At 34.1% G+C, this 16,013-nt stretch overlaps 1 protein-coding gene across 5 annotated transcripts in view; it reads right to left on the reverse strand.

The window, feature by feature from the left end:
• ADGRL3 (adhesion G protein-coupled receptor L3) overlaps positions 1-16,013 on the reverse strand; it is an 870,179-nt gene that overhangs the window by 528,754 nt on the left and 325,412 nt on the right. For all 5 annotated transcript variants that reach the window (XM_066233208.1, XM_066233205.1, XM_066233207.1 and 2 more), the window contains exon 4: positions 1,452-1,655. In XM_066233208.1, coding sequence (XP_066089305.1) covers positions 1,452-1,655 — 204 coding nt within the window. The remainder of the gene's footprint in view (positions 1-1,451; positions 1,656-16,013) is intronic.

Raw genomic sequence — 16,013 nt, forward strand, 5'->3', positions numbered from 1 at the left:
TTATTATTTTATAATATAAACCAGAAGCCAATATCATGATAGAAATGTTGTGACTGCTGAAGCACTTTCTGGGAAGAATATAACTGGGCCCAATTTAGAGAATTTCAGATTTGAAATGGTAATACAAAACAGGAAGCAGAAAAGAAAAAAAAAATGAAGTTCATAAAGAATGTTGACTATATATTTTCCTTGAATTTTCAGAACATGTTGTAGTCAATTCCACATGCTTCTGTGAAAGTATATATACTCATCCACCACCACTGCCTGTTCCCGCTAATCTGGATAGAAAGATTCTGGGCCATCACATGAATGATGAGACTTAGTGGACAGCCACTAAGAGTGCCAAGTTTCACTCCTTCTATGTGGCTGCAGTAATTGAAGAGTTAGGTTCAACTCTCACAGGTCTCTTAAATCTGCAATGAATTTATGATGCATCTCCCTTAGGCCCTGAACTGAAACCTAGTATTCCAACTTGTTTTATTAGAGAATTCAGTAATGGGGTTGAGAAGATAAGCTCAACTAGTCTAATAGTATTTCATGTTCTTTTGCCAGTATTACTTGTATGCTTATACCCTGAGGACATTTTGGGGTAGGAGAGGTGACTGTGTTTTGGAACAAGACTTGATTTATTTATGGTTCAATGGGCCAAATGCTTCCTAGCTTTTTTTTATGCTATGAAACACAAAGAAAATTGTAGGCATAATACATATTATATATAATTTTATATACGGCATGGGCAAAAGTAGGTTTACAGTTGTGAGTACATGTAATAGTTTAATAAAAAAAAAGGTTACATTGGCTAAATACTACAAGATCTTTACAAGACCTTTACAAGCTCAAGTAAAATATAAAGTATTGGGGGGAAAATAGTATTGAATTTTGGGCAAAATACTCAATATTCCTCACTGGAGCTTCATGGGCCGTGTGTCACTCACTGTACTTGCCAGCTACAGAGACGACATTATAAATTACTTTCAAACATGTTCTTAATTAGCTTGCTTCTGTAATCATCACTTTTCTATTATGTTTTATGCTTTAAATATCTATATACAATTCCTAACCAAGTTTTCATTATAATTTCAAAATTTTGGTAATTTCCATTGATGAGAATTTTTTTTTTAAAACAAGATCATCAGAAATGCTAAAACCTGCATTTCACAACCATTCAAATCATACAAGAGTTGAAACTCACTAAAAGTAACTCAGTTTCCTGTGATAAAGCAGAGATATTTCAAATCCAATCAGAAACTTAAGATCAACATTTTGAAATAATGATGAGGCTCTTATGGTGAACAAGCATGCATTGTTAAACAGCTGACTAGGATACAACTAAGTATAAATGTCAGCTCCAAATATATGAAAAGACACATTTGGGGCACTGCCTGGCACTGAACTTCCCAGGAGCCCCTGCCCAGCCACCCCCAGCCCTCCTTCCCCACCGCTGGTCGCACCTTGGGCTGGGATCTGGGCTCCTTGGGCACCTGGACCTCGAACTCCTCTGGTAGCTCCACGGGGCCCTTGTCCACGGTGAGCGGTGGCGCGCTCTGCAGCTGGCTGCTGAAGGAGATGTCTGGGTGGTAGAGCGCCTCCTGGGCTGCGCTCAGCGTGTCGCGGTGGAGCAGCAAGGGCTGGATGTCGCTCACTGTGCTTGCCACCTGCGGGGACCGCAGGGCGCACCATCAGACTCCGCTCAGGTCAGGACCGCCTCGGAGGAGTCCTGCCAGAGACTATTCCCAAGGCTGCTCTCAGCTGCAGGCCCCAGGACCCAGACTCCATCCACCCCGTCTAGACAACCCTGGAGCTGAGGAGACCCTACCTCCTGGTCTCCAGCGTGATGATGACTGTGTAGTTCTGTCTCAGTTAAACACTATCTTAAGTAAGCCAAACATCTCACCTAATCCCCAACAATGATTTGAAAATTAGACATAATTACTGAAAATAGAGGGAACTACCTGAAAAATATAAAAATTATCTATATTTTTACAGATTACAGCATTCTGATGTCAATATGGGCACTCATTTCTATAAGTGTAAATAAAATTTTTGGTTACTGAATTAAATATTTTCACACAGAAAGCTTCTAAGTTAGTGGGTGACAAAAGTTTCAGAGAAGTGTTTTTTAATTAGTGTTGTTTTGTTTGTTGTATTGTTAACATGTATATAAATTGTTATATATATAGTTATTTATATGTTTCAGGTCATTTAACATTTTTGAAAGATACTGTATTAAGATCTGTGATGGACATTAAGGTGAAAAGGATATACACACATTTTTGCCATTTATATACACAGTGATTTCACTGACAAATGTACATATTACATAAATGAGTAAATATGAAAGACCAAGACAATAATGAAAAAATAAAATTTCACACAACTGATGTTTTTAATAATTCACAAACAGTCATAAATTACATACTATGAAAAACAGCTACTTCAGTACAGGATTCTTTTCAGGTTAATTGGTACATAAAATACATATTTCTTTATGCTAATTGTAACTAGTACAATAAATAGAAATAATAATAATAATAAAACTGTTCCTCATAAAGAAAAATAAAATACTTTACAAGAAAACAGATTTTGCTTTACACAACTATTTTTGACATACTGTAACATGCATATTAAAAAAATCACGTTAATAGTGCTATATATGGATACCATTCAATAGTCAGGAGAGAAACTAAGAAATTAAATAATGCAAAATAATTTTATAAGCATCTTTCTCACACTGAAAGTTCATACAGTGAGTCTACAATCTCTTGATATATAAAATATTTGCAAATTAAGTATGAAAACATGTTTATTTTCAACTTACAAAAAATAATACAACCTTATCAAAAACAACAAAAAATAATGAAGACATCTGTCAAACAATCCATTGATAATGAAAATGTTTAGGTTATAACTAAGGAAAATCTCTATTTACATTTACTATAATGTATGAGTACCAGGCAAAAGATAATCTAAAAGCATTTTTGACAGTATGTGTGAATAAAAAAAATGTCAAAGAAGGAAACAAGTTTTATGGCCAAAATAGTTGTAAAAATCAAAATTTCTAAGTAAGTGCCTCCCTTAATGTTTATATACAGTGACATTTCTTCTGATCATTTGTCTTCTGAAATGTCCCTCTCCCCATTACCCCAAATGACAATGGACTAATTTTTAATTACTTGTTACAAAAACACATACAGGCATGTTTTCCTTTACATCTTTATAACTACTCTATAAAAGGAAGTTAGCAAAAGATTGTAATGCTGTATTATCCTACAAGCATCAGTTATAATAAAATTGAAAGATTTCATTGGCAGCCAAGTTAATATTACGGAGTGACAAAGTGTTGTGCTTATTCATTCAACAAATATTTGCTGAGTTCCCCTTATGTGTTGAGTTCTTTTCTAGGTGCTGGAGATTTTGGTACATAAAACAGATTATGTCCTACTTTAATAAGTCATCCATTCTTGTGTGGGAGAGAGAGAATGTACAAACAGAAAAATAATTTTTAAAAATACCATATAGAAATGAGTAATTTATAGAAAACTTAAAAAAGAATAATATGTAAAAGCTATTGTGTTTAGGTTTTTTTTTTTAATTTATGAATTTTTAGAGAGAGAGGAAAGGAGAGGATAAAAGATAAAGAAATATCAATCTGGCTCTGGCTGATTGGCTCAGTGGAAGAGCACCAGCCTGGTGTTTGGATGTCCCAGGTTCAATTCCCAGGCAGGGCAAACAGAAGAAGCACCCATCTGCTTCTCCCCCTCTCCCTTCTGCTCCTGCAGCCATGGCTCAATTGGAGCAAGTTGGCCCCAGGTGCTGAGGATGGCTCCATGGCCTCCACCTCAGGCACCAAGAAGAGCGTTGCTGAGCAATAGAGCAATGCTTAGATGAGCAGAGCATCACCCCCTAGAGGGCTTGCCAGGTGGATCCAGGTCCAGATGAATGGAGGAGTCTGTCTCTGCCTTCCCTCCTCTCACTGAATAAAAAAAGAAAAGAAAAGAGAAAAGGAAAGAAAAGAAAAGAAACATCAATCTGTTCCTCTATGTGTCTTGACTGGGGATCAAACTCACAAACTTTGAATATTGGGAAAATGCTCTAACCAACCAAGCTATCCAGTCAGGACTCTGTTTAGGCTTTTATGAAAGACTTATCTGTGGGAATAAACTTTAAAGTGAGATACCAAATTGCTAATCATATAAAAACCAGGAATAAAGAGCACTCCAGGCTGCTGTAAGGCCCTTAGGGTCGAACCACCTTGGCATGTTCAAGACAATGGCCAAGGGAGCTGTATGTAGAGGGCTGGGAGAAGAATGATCCAGAGATGAGATCAGAGAGAGTAGCAACAAGCTGGATCACCGGCTTTTGTAAAAGAGAGTAAAAAATTTAGTTTTGGAGCCATTAAGTATCTGTTTAGGATACTGAATAAAGCTCCTGGGAAGGAAGAATGGGGCTGAAGGGAGAGGGGATAGTGATCTCTACTAAACTAGACATCAATTATTTCAGAAAAGGTCAATTTCTAGAATAGGTAGAGAATAACTGACTTAAAATGCATATAGAGTAGACTCGCCATCATCTGAAAAATATAATAATGTCTGTATTAAATAAAAGATTTTTAGCTTAAACTAGAAATAAGGACATGGTCAGACTAGAACTAAAAATCAAGGTCTTGAGTCCTAGAAAGAGTAGGTATGGATCAGAGAATAAAATTATTTTATGGAGTAAGATTCAGGAATAAAAAATACCAGGAACTAAGTAAAATTTGACTCTTGAGTGAAAGGAAATTAGACTCTGATGTGTTCTATGAAACTGGAATATCTTGTGTGTCTATAGATTGGACTGTTTTCTAAATTCAACAGCTCTACGAAAGAAATTCAGAGTCACCCTACAGTGAGAGCAAATGCAGAGAGGCTGTTACACTGTCCACATGAAGAAGGGGTATTCGAATAGAGCCAAGATCTAAACTTTTGTTGTTTCGCATATATAAAATCTGTTAAACTTAATAAATTGTATAATTTTGGGGAAATATCTGAGTTATAAATATAAATCTAGTTTTTCTCCTGAAGCTAACATAAAAAAATATGTCTTCAAGATAAACATAGTTATAAGAGTGGTATTCCTAGAACCATGGAATCTCAAGTTTGGAATCATTCAGCTAACATGATACATAATAACCCTCTTAGATCATCCCTGCTAAAAATCTACCAAATTTTACCTGAAAAGTCAGTGATCACTCTGTCATTGAAACACCCACTTCCATTTGAATCAGCAAGTTCTTCCTCATGTCAACAAAGGTTATATTTATACCCTCACATTCTCCACCTACTTGTCTAAATTCTATAAACATGGGCTATGCAAAACAGATCAAGCTACTCACAGAAAGTACTTATATTTAGATACTTGAAGCTACCCTCCACCTCTAAAATGTTTCTTTTCTTCCCTATATGAATAAGAGGGAAGGTTTCTTTCAAATTAACTATAAAAAATACCTCAGAATGTGGTAGCATTAATTCTAATATGGAGATTCCAACCCTTATACTCCTCTCTCATCTCCGTTTCAGACCACATTTTCTAACTCTGTTATGTGTAGTTCTAAGATGTAGCAAAGGTAATTTAGGTGCTAGGACAAAAAGTAATGATAAAGTCAACATATCTTGTTCTTTTTCATCTCTTTCAGAGAGAGAAAAACTTCATTCTTATCTCCTTTAAAACTTGAAACACTAACAACAAATTTTCTGAAAGCAAAATAAACTGATCCCATTTACAGTAGCATAAATACAATAAAATACTTAGAATAAATTTAAAGAGATGAAAGATGTCTACTTTGAAAATTATAAGACATTGATCAAAGAAACTGAAGAAGATACAGGTATACTGTGTTTGTGCATTCAAAGGTTTAAGATTTAGTACTATTAATATGTCAATACTACCAAAAGCTATCTATAGATTCAATGAAATACCTATCAAATTTTGAGCCTGACCTATAGTGGCACAGTGGATAAAGTGTCGACTGGAAATACTGAGGTCACTGGTTTGAAACCCCAAGCTTCCCTGATCAAGGTCTATATGGGAGTTGATGCTTCCTGCTCCTACTACCCTTCTTCTCTCCCACCAACAAAAATAAATAGGTAAATAAATAAAGATTTGAATGACACCTGTATAGGAATAAGAAAAATACTACTAAAATTGTATTACTTATTGAATAACTAAAAAAATCATGAGGAATAAAAACAAAGCAAGAAGCATCACACTTTCTGATTTCAGCTATAAAATAAAGCAATAATCATCAAAGCAGTACAGTATTGGCAAAAAAAAAAAAGAGAAAAGGAAAAGAAAATTAAAAAAACACCCTCAAAACAAACAAACCAACAAAAACCACTAAGAAATAGACCAATGGAAGAGAATCAAGACCCAGAAGTATATGCTCAACTAATATTTGACAAGGGAACCAAGAATAATCAATGGAGAAAAGACAGCCTACTAGTGCTGAGATAATTGAATATTCACATCTAAAAGAATGTTCTCTTACACCAGTCATAAAAATCAATTCAAAGTATGTTAAAGACTTAAATGTAAGAGCTGAATCCATGAAACCCCCTAGAACAAAACAGGAATAAAGCTCCCTGACATGCATCTTGGAAAAAACTTTTTGTGATATAATGCCTAAAACATGAGCTACAACATCAACAATAAACAAGATGGACCACATTAAACTAAAAAATCTTCTGCACAGCAAATAAAAAAAAATGATGAGCAAATGAAAAGACAGCCTGGAGAATGGAAACAAATATTTGCAAACCATATATCTGATAAGGGGTTAATATTCAGTAGGTCGAGGTTGGGGCAAAAGCAGGTTTACAGTTGTCTGTATGAAAAAAAAAAAAGAATAAATAGCATAAAAATAAACTCTGTGCTTAGTGTACTCACAACTGTAAACCTACTTTTGCCCCATCCTGTATAAAGAATTCATACCACTCAAGAGTAAAAAGAATTTCATGGTCACGGACAACAGTGCGGTGCCTGCCTAGGGAGGGAATAGAAGAGGGCAGAGGGGGGTAAATGGAGAGGGTCAAAGACTTGGTTTGGGGAGGGAGGGTGAACACACAACAAAGTGCACAGAGTTGTGTTATGGAGTTTGTCACCTGAAACCTGTATGATTATGTTAACTGGTGTCACCCCAGTAAAATTTAATTAACAAACAATAGAAAATCAACTCTGTTTCTAACAATGGCTATATTAAAAAGATAAGAGACAACAGATACAAACATGGATATGCAGAAAAGGGAACACTTGCACACTGTTAGTGAGAATGCAAATTATTATAGGCTCTATGTAAACAGTATGGGTGGTTCTCAAAACAATTAAAAATAGAACCACCATATGATCCTCCAATTCTATTTCTGGTAATACATCCAAAGGAAATACAAATGCTAACTTAAAAGAGTATCTGCATCCATGTTCATAGCGGCATTATTTACAAGAACAAAGAAAAAAAATACCCCGGTATCCATCAATAGATAAATGAATAAAGCAGTTATGTTGTATACATACAATGTATACAATATTTTTCAATCATGAAAAATTAAGATATCTTACCATTTGCAATTACTTGGACTGACCTTGAAGGTATTATGCTAAGTTAAACTGAAAAAAAAATACTGCGTGATCTCATTTGCATGTGGAAACTAAAAAACAAATAAAAAATAAACAAAAAACATGGAAAAAGAGAGTACACCTGTGACTGCCAGAAGCAGAACATACTTCCAATTATCAGATAAATAACTACGATATATATATATAATGTACAATAACATGATGACTATAGCTAATACTGCTGTATAATGTATAGAAAATTTGTTATAAGAGTAAAATCCTAAAGTTCTCAATAGAAAGAGAAAGGCTTCTTTTTTCTTCCTTTTCATTTTATTTCAACTATATGAGAAGATCGATATTAGCTGAATGGTAGTCATTTCACAATAAATTTATTTTTTAAACTTTTTAAATTATTTTTATTTACTTATTCATTCATTTTTTAGAGGAGAGAGGCAGGGGAGGAGCAGGAATCATCAACTCCCATATTGCTCCTTGACCGGGCAAGCCCAAGGTTTTGAACTGGCGACCTCAGCATTTCAGGTCTACGCTTTATCCACTGTGCCGCCACAGGTCAGGCTTCACAATAAATTTAACCAAATATGCTGTATGCCTTAAACAAATATAGAAATATTTCAATTATTTATCAATAAAACTGTAATAAGTTGCATATCTAATTAAGACTTCATTTTTGTAAAAAGGGGATTCACTAATTTTTTAAAAAAATTTAAATTGCTTTGCCCTGGCTGGATGGTTCACTTGATTAGAGTGTTGTCCTGATATGCCAAGGTTGTGAGTTAAATCCCTGGTCAGGACACATACAGAAATCAACCAATAAATGCATAAACAAGTGGAACAACAAATTAATATGTCCCTCTCTCTCTCTCCCTTCTTCTGTTTTTTTTTAAAAAAAAGTTGAATTGCTTTAATCACAAATAATATTTAATATTCATCATAAGTAATATGAGTTATCATCATAATCAACTTGTTCACATAATTACTTCAGGTATATTTACTATTTAAACTTTGATTCTGCTTTACTCTTGGGCAAGCATGCAATATGAAAATTAATATTTCATAATCTTCTAAAATGATCAAAATATTTCATTTTTGTTTATGCATACATAGTCTTCAACATCAAAGGGCATCATAGCATCAAAGATTCTAAATATTGGTTGTGGGTAAATATGAGGCAAAAAAACATAAAAAACATGAAAGAGGCAAAGTGTTTAAGATGGAACTACAGAATTTTCCTCTTATCTGTGGAACTAATAATTGAAATAAATAACAAAAATATCCGATTTCAATGGCATCTACTTTCATTGATCAATATTGACATATAAATACTAATTTAAAAGATAGTAAATGAATATTTTTTCTAAACAATTTAACTATGATATTTCTGTTTTCTTGTTTCTTAGATGAGTTGCAATAAAACTCAGTCAATTATTTAACTTCTACCGCCAAACATCTACTGATCATAATACTGAGCTTGGAATCTAGACAAAACAAGAGTCTGCAGTACTAATATAATTCTAAGGTGAGAGAAATCCCCCAAAACAGAATATCACCTGACTTAATTTATCAGAGTTACAAGTGATTAAACTTTCATATATTAAGAATGTCTCTTCTGGTCCTGGCTGGTTGCTTCATGGTTGAGAGCTGATTCAGTGTGTAGAAGTCCCAGGTTTGATTCCTGGTCAGGGCACATGGACAAGTGTACATCTGCTTCTCCATCCCTCCTTCTCTCACTTCTCTCTCTCTTTCTCATCTGCCTCCCACAGCCATGGCTCAAATGATTCAAGCAAGTTGGACCCAGGTGCTGAGGATGGGTCCATGGCCTCACCTCAGGTGCTAATATAGCTCAGTTGCTGAGCAATGGAGCAAAGCCCCAGATGAGCAGAGTATTGCTACATACAGGGCTTGCTGGGTGGATCCTGGTCAGGGTATATGGGGACTCTGTCTCTCTGCCACCCGTCTCCCACTTAATTAAAAAAAAAAAAAAGAAAAAGATTGTCTCTCACAAGTCATTTGTTTTTGTGTTTTATGGTAATATTTTATGATATTGTTTTTGTAATTATGAGCCTTGTAGAATTTTAAATCTACTACATTAAATGTAAGTACAACTATGAGTCTAATCTACATATTCAATTTTACCTTTTACTATAATCTTCTTGTATACAATACCTATCTCCCTATAAATACTTGCCTAATCCTTTGTTCAAAATATCCTTTGGGTAGGATACCCTTTTTCCCAATGCTCAGGCTTTCCAAATATCACTATTCCCATAATACTTCTAATATATATATATATATATATATATACACACACACACACACATACACACACACACACACATACACACATATATGCATATATATTATATATACACATATATACATATATATTATATATACACATATATACATATATATTATATATACACATATATATTATATATAATATATTGATATATACACTACATATAATATAGTTACTATATATATAAAATTAGCTTCTAATTTCACACTATTTCCCTTTCTTTCTGTACTAAAATCAAAACTTTAAGTTTACTTTTAAATTCTAATATTTCAAAATGTTATTTTTTTGTTTCTAAGGTTAAGCAAATACAATATTGCTTTTTTCTTTTTTTTTTTTTTACTCTATTTATTTATTTTTAGAGAGGAGAGAGACAGAGAGGGAGAGAGAGGAGAGAGAGACAGAGAGAGAGAAGGGAGGAGGAGCTGGAAGCATCAACTCCCATAGGTGCCTTGACCAGGCAAGCCCAGGGTTTTGAACCGGCGACCTCAGCATTTCCAGGTCGACACTTTATCCACTGCGCCACCACAGGTCAGGCCTGCTTTTTTCTAAAATAAAAATTTATAGAATTTACTTGTTTTATTTTTGTAATATTCTAGCTTGTTTCCTATACATTTTTTGTTGATTTATTTCTAATTTAAATCATAGGTCTACAAAATAAGACAAATGCTCAGTAGGTTATTAAAATGCCCTTGGGCTTGACCTATGGTGGCACAGTGGTTAAAATGTCGACCTGGAATGCTGAGGTTGCTGGTTCAAAACCCCTGGCTTGCCCGGTCAAGGATTATATGGAAGTTGATGCTTCCTACTGCTCCCCACTTCTCTCTCTCTATCTTTCTCCCTCTCACTCTCTCTCCCCCTCCATTTTCTGTAAAATGAATAAATAAAAATGCCCTTGGAAAAAGTTTCCACAAGATTTTTAAGAGATTTTTATTTGATTTTCTTTTCTAACAACTATTTTAAATGTCACTATGTTATTAGATTGATGTTTCTGAGTCAATTTTTTTTCATCCTAAAATTAATGATACTACTATCACTGGATTGTTACAGGTATTCACCAAGCTACTATGAGCAAAAGTGTTCAGCTAATTGCCAAGTACTATATAAATGCAGAAATGATGTTGAAATAACAAATAGTTGATTGATACAGAATATCTAATCTAACTTTCATGCCACTGCATATGCATGGGGAGGGGTATGAGGGGAGAGGAGAGAGATTATTGTTCTCAATTGTTTTTTTATAAGTAAAGGATTGTCCCAATCCTACTTCCTTATGCATACTTGTAAGGCTCACTTTCCCCCAGCACTTTCATTTTAGCCATATAAAAAGACTACATTGTGCCTGACCAGGAGGTGGCGCAGTGGATAGAGCTTTGGACTGGGACTCAGAGGACTCAGGTTTGAGGCCTTCAGGTTGCTAGCTTGAGCCCAAGGTCACTGGCTAGAGCAAGGGGTCACTCAGTCTCCTATAGCCCCCAAGCCAAGGCACATATGAGAAAGCAATCAATGAACAACTAAGGTGCCACAACGAAAAACTGATGCTTCTCATCTCTCTCCCTTCCATTCTGTCCGTCCCTATCTGTCCCTTTCTCTGACACACACACACACACACACACACACACACACACACACACACACACAAAATATTACATATTCCCTGATTTCTTCCTAATGTGTATGAGGCATCTGCATAATTTCTTAATAGGCTGGGCAGTAATCTCTAAAAAAGTCATAAAAGTTCCAATTTAGGCACATGACTAAAGATGTCACTGGGTAGAAATTACAACATGGAAATTCTAACACAGAGAAAAATCTGTTTCAATTGTAGGCCTTATAAGAAAGTGGCTCAGTAGTGATTAATTGTCTACCTGTGTATGATGAAGCAACTTTCATAGTATACCTGGATATTACTCAATTTAACTCAATAACTCATTCACTAGGCTGAATTTTATAAAGTGTCAGTATACCCTATGAGGGTTATCAAGTCTCCCTTCACACTAGGTTCCACACTCTTCTATACTGCATAGCTTGTTACAGTGAGATAAAATGTATTTTGCAACTTCTGCTCTCCAGATGACAGAACAATCAAGTAATAAAAGTTGTATAAGACATTGTGAAAATAGTGGAAGAGCCCAACATTTGGTTATAAGAAAAGGAAACCTTCCTTCATAGTGTTAAAAAAATATCAGAAACAACAAAAAATTATTTTTAATTGACTTTCAAGTATGCATCTTCTATGGCCTAAAAATCGTGGGAAAACTGTGGCTATTCATTGCCACGGTTTCCTAGATTGTAATATTGTGATATAACTATCTCAAGCCTTTGTTAAAATAAGTAAGCAAAGAGTAAAGTTTCTGTTACAAGATATAAATTTATAAAACTATAATCAGTTCCTGATAAAGACATTTTCATTCAAATTAAACAAAATGCATATTATATTTTATTCATCTAAGTGACAATAGTTATAGTTTTTCTTTTCTAACTAAAAATGCCTTATTTGTAAATATACTGCAAACTGATTTAAACTAATGTTAACAAATATAAATTTCTAAAATTTGATATTTGGAGAATTTCAACTTTCTTTCAATTTTCTTTCCCCTGCTCCCAATTTAAGAATATAAAATTTTAATGGTATAAAAAGTTGTGCTTTCAGAATGTTATAAAGTAAATCATTTCTTTAAAAATCTTTATATCTATAGTAACAGAGCACTTTCCCTTAGTCACACTGCTAATTATACTTGATGTGTGGGAAAAATCAGTGGAAAAAAATACACATTTTACAAGAGATCTATCTTGTGAGTTCTTTTTTCCTATCTTAAGTTAATCACATTAGGCATCTCTGAAGATAGTTGAGAAGAATGAAAACTTTTTATTTATTCTTTTATCTGGTAGTAGAGAATTTTAACCCCACCATTCCCTCCTCAACACACATATAAAATGAAAGAAAGCAATATGCTGGTTAACCAGAAAGCAGATTTGTTAACCGGTTCACATGTCAAAATGATTAATTACATTATATTTGTGGTACATACATAGAGTGTGATTATTATTGGATACCTACTTTTAAAAATCGGCATAATGGTTTTTTATCTGTGTGCAGAAGTAGGACATCAAGCCTATAACCTATTAAACATCTGGACTATCACAGCTATTCCAACTGTCCTCAGCTATTGTGACTACTACAATGTGGCTTCCTTTTAAGCAAATATGTACTGCTCCCTGGAGGGACAGCATCAGACCAGCTTGTTGCTTTGAATATTATGTATTATCTGTCTTCATTATTAAATCATGTGCCCTTAAAGTTTGCATGGTTTGACCAACTTCACTATCAAAAGGGGGGAAAAAAGAGAAAGAAAAAAATAAATAAAGGATCATTGCTAAATTGTTACCACCATTGTTGACTTGTAACAAAAGCTACAGGAAAGAAATAGCCCTGATCTAATTCAGATAATGTCAAGAATTACAACGTTCATGGTAACTCTAACAGCTTGGAGAAAAACAGGAATGTGTGAAAGCTATTTGTTCTTTTTATAAATATAGAAGGTTTCCTCTTTTAAGTATATGATCTAATCATATTCGGATCTTTTTTCCTTATGCCATCTATTATTCTCTATTGCTACAAAATTATCTATTCTAAAATTATCTAACAAAAAAATTAGTTTTGTGAAAGGCTGTTTTGATTTTGTATATTATTTTTTATCTTTTAATTTCATCAAAACAATAATTTCCCTGATTTAGCTCCATGCATTTATCCCTTTTAACTTCACGTTAAACTCATAATACCAACGTGAGGTATGTGTTTCAGTCACTATTCAATTTCTTCCAACCTTGGGTGAACAGTGGAGACAGGAATTTTATTGGGCTTATAGTCTAATTAAAAGCAACAGACTTGCACTCTGAATAGCTTTTCAACACTCTTTAACATTTTTTTAATGCTGATCTAAGCTTAAGATGTTCATTAGTAACTCATTAAAGACTTAGTTCCAGTCCAGTGGGTGAGCCCTGAATATAATGATGGAATGTGTGTACCAATGTGTAGGCTCATAATTAGGAAAACAGTCACAACCGGGGATTAAGAGTATACAATGTAGTCTTTGAAAAACTCTGTGAAGAGCAAGTGACCCCAAGATGGTGTTATATTTTAAATTTTGCTTACTATCCAGGTTATTTCTGATTTTAGTTCTAATTCCAAAAGGTATGTTTTAATGAGCACATTCTCCCAGGATTAAATGTGTGAGGATTTGTGTTAGGGTCTTTCTGCACATTATTTTACTTAATCGTCATACTATAACAAAGTAGGCCTAATTACCCTTTTAACAAATAAAGAAACTGTGAATCAAATTGGATAAGGTTGTGTATCTTGGAAGCAATAGAATTGGAATTAGATTCTAAGGCTTGAGATCTTTCTTTTCATTTTACAGAACTATGAAAATTAGCATTGTAAAGCATCTTAGATTAGATAATATTGTAAATTTCAGGGTTTCATGTAAATATTACTTTCGATGTATACTGCATCCTCCTCCATTCACAGTTTCTTATTACTGCAGAAGCTGTTCAGTATCAACATTTGTAATTTATTATTTTTATTTGGCTTTCTCCTAAAAATTTCCCCCCAAAATAGTTATATTTCAAATTAACCCACTTGCCAGAAATAGTGGAATTTATCTAGGATTGTTGACATATAAAACCTCATGTGCTCTTCTGAATGTTATCTTTGTTTGTTAATAGATGCAATGTGAGTGATAACCAAAATACCATACATAGGTTTGATAAGAAGACATAATGAATTGCATAAATTTCTTGAGATGAAGTAAAAGGCAACCAGTAGATTGTAGAACATATCAGTGAAAAAGTCTACAAAAATAAAATGAAAGAGTCAATATTTATAATATAATTTGAGCAAAGATACAAAAAAAAAAAAGTAAATAAGAGATTTCCAAAATCCGGAAGAACAAGAATTCAGACTAGAACAAAAACTTTTTGGCCATCATGATTAAAGCTTAATGTCCTTTATCATTTTCTTAGGAGGTATAATTGTAAGCCACTAGAAGAACCCAATAAATTACCTTGTTTTATATATTAGTAACTGCTATACAGTTTATATCAGAGTGAAGTTCCAATCATATTGACAATTACTAGGTTTTATCATCATAATAAAAACCTGAATTACTGAATTACTTTTAGAAATCAACTATATAAGTAAAAAGGAAGGATGAATTAGGCTAGAAAAAATGTTTTATGATTTCAAAGTGAATGTAAAATAGATAAAATTTAAGTGTGAAAATCCAGGCAAAAAGCCTTTCTTGAACTCTTACACGTAAATGTACACTAACAATGTCATCTAGTCTTTTCTAAAAAAATACATTTCTATAGAGAACACATAGAACTTAGTAATAAAAGAATTAAACATTGAGAAATAACTAAAAAATATTTCTTGCCCTGGCCAGTTAGCTCAGAGGTAGAGTGCTGGCCCAATGTGTGTAAGTCCCAGGTTTGATTCCCAGTGAGGGGACACAGAAACAATGATCTGCTCCTTCCCCCCATCCCCTCACTCTTCCTCTAATGTAGTCATGGCTCAAATAAGCAAGTTGGCCCCAGGTGCTGAGGATGGCTACACAGCCTCGCCTCAGACACTGAAATAGCTCAGTTGCTGAGCAACGGAGAAACACTACAGATGGGCAGAACATCAGCTCCAGATGGGGGTTCCTCGGTGGATGCTGGTCTGTGTACATGTGGGAGGCTGTCTCTCTACCTCCCTACCTCTCATTGATTAAATAAATAAATAAATAAATAAATAAATAAATAAATAAAAGAAAAATCTTTCTCTAAGTAAGATGCACAAATGGCCGAGCACATAAAAAGAAGCTCAACATCATTATGCATTAGAGAAATACAAATGAAAACCATAAGATACCTAGATTAGGATGATTAAAATGAAAAGGGCAGTAAGTGTCTGATGAGGACATGGAGAAATGAGAAACCTCATATGACTGTTGAAAATGTATAATTGTGCAACCACACTGGAAACAAGTTTTGAGATTCTTCAAAATGCTAACCAGAAAGATAGTATGTGATTCAGCAATTCCACTCCTAGGTATATACCAAAGAA

Source organism: Saccopteryx bilineata, chromosome 5 (genome assembly GCF_036850765.1).
Source record: "Saccopteryx bilineata isolate mSacBil1 chromosome 5, mSacBil1_pri_phased_curated, whole genome shotgun sequence".
In the NCBI taxonomy this organism is placed as follows: Eukaryota; Metazoa; Chordata; class Mammalia; order Chiroptera; family Emballonuridae; genus Saccopteryx; species Saccopteryx bilineata.